Source organism: Lycium ferocissimum, chromosome 7, assembly GCF_029784015.1.
Source record: "Lycium ferocissimum isolate CSIRO_LF1 chromosome 7, AGI_CSIRO_Lferr_CH_V1, whole genome shotgun sequence".
NCBI classification, from domain to species: Eukaryota; Viridiplantae; Streptophyta; class Magnoliopsida; order Solanales; family Solanaceae; genus Lycium; species Lycium ferocissimum.
In genome coordinates, this window is record NC_081348.1 from 6,234,001 (window position 1) to 6,241,186 (window position 7,186).

Genomic DNA, 7,186 nt, shown 5'->3' on the forward strand with positions numbered 1-7,186 from the left:
GACGTTGCCTCTATTTAAATCATATTCGGCTATGTTTTTAATAAAAAAAAATTATTGATTTTTTTAATTTTTAAAGCATATAGTTAATTTTAGTGAATAACTCAAATAAATATTTTAATACATGCAATAATTAAATATGTGTTATATATATAAATAAAAATAAAATACAAGTTAAATAAACGTCACACATTAACTTATTAATAAATGTTAAATTACATGATAACTATTAAACGGCACAAGACATGTTTTATTTTTTAAGATTTTGATTTAAACGTGTTATTTTTTAATCAAGACATAACTTTATTTTGAATATAAATCTAAGTCTAAAAAATATAAGGTGAAAAACTAGTTGTAAAGTGGTCAAACTTTAGATGGTCATAACTTTGCGCTCGGACATCCGTTTTACGCGTTTTTTTTTTGAACTTGCGTATTTTTTCGAGATCTATGCGGACAAAGCAATAGGCGGCGGTTTGGCCGAGCCAATTTTTAAAAAAACACCTTTTATCCCATTCAATTTCAATTTTCCCCCAAATTGGCACGAAATTTTGTTTTAGTTACTTATAAGATGATGATATGCAATAGATTTCAATGTAAAAATCCCGGGTAATGTAGTTGTGAATGTCAATTTCACTTCGCGATTTTAATTTTTGAAAATGACTAATTTTCTCGACATATAAAGTTGACTAAAATAACCTTACAGTCAAACACTAAGTTTTTTCAAACAAATTTAATTATTGAAATTAACTATATGCTTTAAAAATGGAAAAAATCAATAATTTTTTTTATTAAAAAATAAACGCGTAAAACGGATGTCCGAGCGCAAAGTTATGACCATTTAAAGTTTGACCACTTTACAACTAGTTTTCTTTATATTTTTTAGACTTAGATTTATATTCAAAATAAAGTTATGTCTTGATTAAAAAATAACACGTTTAAATCAAAATCTTAAAAAATAAAACATGTCTTGTGCCGTTTAATAGTTATCATGTAATTTAACATTTATTAATAAGTTAATGTGTGACGTTTATTTAACTTGTATTTTATTTTTTATTTTTGTTTGCATATATGACACATATTTAATTATTGCATGTATTAAAATATTTATTTGAGTTATTCACTAAAATTAACTATATGCTTTAAAAATTAAAAAAAATCAATAATTTTTTTTATTAAAAACATAGCCGAATATGATTTAAATCACGTCTTACAAATTTGCGGGAAAAAGTTATGTTTGTAAAACGTGGAGGGATCCACGTTTTACAAATTATGTTTGTAAAACGTGGATCCCTCCACGTTTTACAAATTATTGCAAAAGCGTGGATCCCTCCACGTTTTACAAATATAATTTGTAAAACGTGGAGGGACCGTTTTTTATTTTTTTTTTTTTTCAATTAAAAAAAAATTGGGGTATTATCGTTATACCCCTTTTGTATGTAACAAACTTTTGGTTTATCGTATTTTTATACATCGAAAGGGACAAGTGCGCCATTTCTCGGCTAAATTTTATGTTTTCTTTATGTTTTTGTGACAAACTAGCTTAGTATTTGGTCAATGATGAACTTAAAACTTCTTAGTAGTATTGTTTGGTACGATGAGTGAGTGAGTAGCACACTATATATACTGTAGGTGGAATAGCGCACATGTGCGCTTGAGTGGGATTTATTGTCACTGTTCAGCATGACAATCACTTCCTTTGAGTCTGTTTCAATAATCACTAGCGTGAATTATAGTTAATGCACCATTTGTTATGCATTACCAACACATTACCCCAGAGAGTTGTAGCATATTTTGTGGTCTAGTAAAACATGAAAAATCGTTTCTTCTAGGTTGTGACAATGCTTACAATTGTAATCCGAAACAATAAACAATACTTCTATCAAAGAGAAGTACTTGATTTATAAGTAGCCCGTTATGAGCTGCAAGAGAAATAACTATGCCATTTTAAAGGAGTAAAAGTACATAGATAGCCGCTTGGAGGATTGCTATTTGAGACATAACTGAAATTTTAAAGTATTTAATGTTTTGTTACTTCAGAATCAAGACTGAATTTGAAAATCACGGACTTGAAGTTTCAAACTTCAAACATAGTAGGAGTCTAAAGAAGAAGAAGAATTAGAAGGGGTAAAATTCACAGATAGTATATTTTTAGTTGCAGAATGTTAGTTATATTATTTTTAAGTAGTATAAAATTTACATAGTTATACACTTCATAGACAAATACTCCACAAGATAAGACTGGATCCACCTCAGCTTTTCACAAAGGTCTTATTATTGTTATTATTTTTAATCAGGAGGCCTTCCCAAAAGTTAAGTCATCCACATAGTAGCGCCAAAAACCTTTACAACCCATGCATAGTCAAAGAAAGGGGAAAATTAGAATAGAGTAAAGCCTGTCAAAAAGAGGGAGAAGGATAAAACAAAAAATTTAAAAGAAGTAAGGATTAAAATATAATCTATGTCTGCTTAATAAAACACAAGGTGCCAAGTTGTTGGCCAGTGTGCTTGTTATATATTTGCAATTTGTACTAATATATACTAAAAAAACCCGCCATTGGCCTTCAAAGGTATTTTTCTCCTTTGACAGAATTTTATAGTGAAAAGGGCTAAAGCAGCCATGTGCTCAAATTATATTATCTAATTGAAGAAAATAGTGGTTTCTTTGAGCCTCTGTATTATAAAAAGGAAGCTCATCTATAGTAGGAAGACACAACTTACATAGATAACAATGCCAATGGCTAGTTTCTTACCTATTCTCTTGTTATCTTGGTTTCTTTTTGCTCATTTCCTCTGTTTAGTAGCCGTAGCAGAGAGAACAACATACATTGTCCATTTAGACAAGTCTTTAATGCCAAAGATGTTTGCTAGTCACCATCACTGGCATTCTTCCACTATTGAATCCATCAAGATTGCAACTCCTGCTTCACTTAATAGCCACCATCCTGCTCCAAAGCTTCTTTATTCTTATGACAATGTCTTTCATGGCTTTAGTGCTGTTTTGTCCAAAGATGAGCTAGAAGCTCTAAAGAAGTCCCCAGGCTTCATTTCAGCTTATAAAGATACGTCTCTTGAAGCTCACACTACACATACCTCTGATTTTCTTAAGCTCAACCCTTCCTCTGGTCTATGGCCAGCTTCTGGTTTTGGCCAAGATGTGGTCATTGGTATTATCGACTCTGGTGTCTGGCCGGAATCTGCTAGTTTCAGAGATGATGGGATGCCTGAAATCCCAAAAAGGTGGAAGGGAATTTGTCGTCCTGGCACGGAGTTCAACACTTCAATGTGCAACAGGAAACTCATTGGGGCTAATTACTTCAATAGAGGACTATTGGCAAGTAATCCTGATGTGAACATTTCCATGAATTCCGCAAGGGACACTGGCGGTCATGGGACACATGTTGCCTCTATTGCTGCTGGTAATTTTGTCAAAGGAGCATCATATTTCGGATATGCACAGGGAACAGCAAAAGGGGTTGCACCACGAGCTAGGCTTGCTGTGTATAAATTTAGCTTTAATGAAGGGGAAGTCGCTTCTGATTTGATTGCAGCTATGGACCAAGCAGTTGCAGATGGTGTTGACATGATATGCATTTCTTATGGCTGGCGCTTTATTCCTTTATATGAAGATACTATTGCAATAGCTGCTTTCGGTGCGATGGCCAAGGGTGTGTTGGTTTCTGCTTCAGCAGGAAACCGTGGTCCTGGTATGGGAAGTTTAAACAATGGAGTACCATGGATCTTCACAGTGGCGGCAGGCCATACTGACCGTTGGTTTTCAGGGACTCTGACCCTGGGAAATGGCCTAAAGATAAGGGGATGGAGCTTGTTCCCAGCAAGAGCTATTATTGAGGATTGGCCTGTAATTTACAACAAGACAGTTTCTGCCTGTGATTCAGCTGAATTATTAGCTCAAGTACCTGATGCTGGACGTAGCATCATCATTTGTCGGAGGAGCGGAGACGCGGAGGAAGTCTCTGACCAAATGAACTCTGTCGCAGAGGCAAGACTTGGAGCGGCCATCTTTATTTCCAACGATCCAGCCGTATTAAGGACCATTCAATTTCCAAATCCTGGAGTTGTTATAACCCCCAAGGAAGGCAAACAGGTTATCAATTATGCTTCAAGGACTGCTGAACCCAAGGCCAGCATTAGTTTCCTGGAGACACATTTGGACAGAAAGCCTGCTCCATTTGTTTCTGCATCCTCAGCTAGAGGCCCCTCTCGAAGCTATCTGAGAGTGGCAAAGCCAGACATATTAGCACCAGGAGTGTTAATTCTAGCCGCCTGGCCATGTAATATTGCAGAAGCAAAAATTGGTACCAATATAGAATTGGCAACTGATTACCTTCTGGAATCAGGCACATCCATGGCTGCTCCTCACATTGCTGGAATAGCTGCAATGGTTAAAGGTGCACATCCTGAATGGAGTCCTTCCGCTATTCGTTCAGCCATGATGACCACTGCCAACCCTTTGGATAATACGCAAAAACCTATAAGGAATTCTGAGGATAACAAACCTTCTACACCACTGGACATGGGAGCTGGGCATGTTGATCCTAACCGGGCTCTTGATCCAGGACTCATATATGATACCACTCCGCAAGATTATGTTAATCTTCTCTGTTCTTTGAACTTCACAGAAGAGCAGTTCAAAACAATTGCAAGATCATCAGCTAACCACAATTGCTCAAAACCTTCCTCGGATGTCAACTACCCATCATTTATTGCATTCTTTAGCGCACAAGGGAACTTCACTTGGTTGGAGCAGAAATTCACAAGGACAGTAACAAATGTTGGAAGCGGTGCAGCCAAGTATAGAGTGAAAGTGAAAGCACCAAGGAATTCAAAGGTTTCTGTGTCACCGCAAACTTTGGTTTTTAAGAAGAAAAATCAGAAGTTGAGCTACACTTTGACCATTCGTTACAAAGACGACATAGAACAAGAAGTCCAATCTGGTTCAATCACTTGGGTGGAAGAGAAAGGAAATCATACAGTAAGAAGTCCTATTGTAATATCTCCAGAGATAGAGATCTGGGAGTGAAACTCTGCAACTAGCACAAGCTCTTGCATTTTCTAAGTTTGTATTCTGTCTGGAATAGCCAGATACATGTTGGCAAAGCATGCCTACTTTGAAAATGTTGTTGAAATGTAATTTTTTGCCATAATATAAAAACATGACATGCGCATATAACATATTGTGGGCTACTAAGTACTCATTACTAGTTGTTTATTTTTAAGCTAATGAAAAGTGCCACCACCAAGGAGGTCTTTTAAACACATGGCTTCTTGAAGACTTTGATAAATAGAGCAGTATACAATTTCTTTTTCTGCTTAAAAACATCCCTCGACTACAGCAGAAAACTAAGGTACATCCTTGTGTCACCATAGTAAACAAAAAAATCCCTTAACTCGTTAGCGGAAATGTAAAAGAAAGAACATAAGATTTAACGTGGTTTGGATCAAAATGATCCTACGTCCACTAGAGAATAGTTGCCTTTATATAATTAACAAAGGAAGGGGAGATTTCCTAATTACACCTAAGAGAATTGCTCTCTCAACTCTCTACTCACTACAATGTATTGTATGATTTTTGGAATGCTTTAAACAATGAAGAATGGTCATCATTTTATAGATGACCAAACTTGGGCTCCAAGCTCAAAAATAGAAAAAGGAAAAGTATATCTAAAATATGTCCTCCACATATTTTTGCTTGCTCTCCAAGTTTGCTTGCTAGCCAAGTATATTGGCACATGTGATTTACTTCCACCAAACCAACTCTTTCAATCTCCACCTTGGTTTGCTTCACGAGCTTGCGTGTGAACAACTCGGGCCAAAACTTCTAAGCTTACTGGGCAACCCCATTGTAAGAAACAAGAAGAATCAAACCATTGTTGAACATACCACCACCTAACAATTATTCTCTTCGGAGTTGCATCAGTTGATGCGTACTCCCACCAAGTCCTTGCAGTGTGCAAACTTAGCGAGCGGGACTAACTTGGTCACAATGTATGCAGCGTTATCGTCTGTGATAACCTTCACGACCTTGATAGTTCCCTCTTCAACAACATTTCGAATAAAATGAAATCTGACATCAATGTGTTTAGTGCGCTCATGAAATCTCTGATTTTTAATCAGATGAATAGTACTCTGACTATCACATCTAAGGGTTGATTCCTGCTGAACCAAACTCAATTCCGCCACCAAACCTTTCAACCAGATAGCTTCTTTCACTACCTCCGCTGCTACCATATATTCTGCTTGTGTCGTAGACAAAACGACAATCGATTACAGAGTCGATTTCCAACTAACAACACTGTCAACAAGAGTAAAGATGTCTCCAGTTGTGGACCTCCTTCTGTCAAGATCCCCCGCTTAGTCAGAATCCACATAATCGAGAATTCAAATACCTCCACCACCTTTTCGAAAGGTTAGACCAACATTAGAAGCTCCCTTGAGATATCTCAATATCCATTTGACGGCTTCCCAATGCCTCTTTCCTGGGTTGGATATGTATCTGCTTACCACACTCACAGATTGAGAAATATCTGGACATATACATACCATAGCATACATAATGCTACCAACTGCGCTAGCATAAGGAACCTTTGACATATGCTCCACCTCATCCTCGGACTGAGGCATTTGTAACTCTGAAAGTTTAAAATAAGGAGCTAACAGTGTATTTACAGGCTTGCATGTATGCATATTAAATCTCTCTAGAACCCTTTCAATATACCTCTTCTGAGAAAGATTTACAACACCATCTTCTTTTGAAATCTCCATACCACGGATTTTCTTTGCAGCTCCCAAATCCTTCATGTCAAATTCCTTACTCAACACTTTCTTCAAAGAATTTATCTCTATAATGTTGTTAGCAGCAATAAGCATATTATCAATATACAACATTAAATAAATCATCGAGTTATGAGGCATCTTCTTGTGATACACACAGCTATCAAATGGACTCCTTGAGAATTCATGTATAGTCATGAATGAATCAAACCTTTTGTCACTGTCTAGGGGATTCCTTCAAACCATACAAAGACTTCTTCAGTTGGCATACATGATCTTCTTTTGCCTCAGCTAGAAAACCTTCAGGCTGATCCATATAGATTGTCTCTTCTAGATCACCATGTAAGAAAGCAGTTTTCACATCAAGCTGTTGAAGCTCCAAGTCAAATTGTGCAAC

The 7,186-nt window shown here is 36.4% G+C and overlaps 1 protein-coding gene across 1 annotated transcript; it reads left to right on the top strand.

Moving 5' to 3' along the window:
• The first annotated feature begins 2,659 nt into the window (after positions 1-2,659).
• Positions 2,660-5,107, top strand: LOC132062480 (subtilisin-like protease SBT3). The gene has a single exon (XM_059455044.1). The coding sequence runs from the start codon at positions 2,726-2,728 to the stop codon at positions 5,036-5,038; it is 2,313 nt and encodes a 770-aa protein (XP_059311027.1). The 5' UTR covers positions 2,660-2,725; the 3' UTR covers positions 5,039-5,107.
• Positions 5,108-7,186: the final 2,079 nt, after the last annotated feature.

Excerpts from the sequence above, each read along its gene's own strand:
- LOC132062480 (XM_059455044.1), top strand. The coding sequence starts at position 2,726 with ATGCCAATGGCTAGTTTCTTACCTATTCTCTTGTTATCTTGGTTTCTT.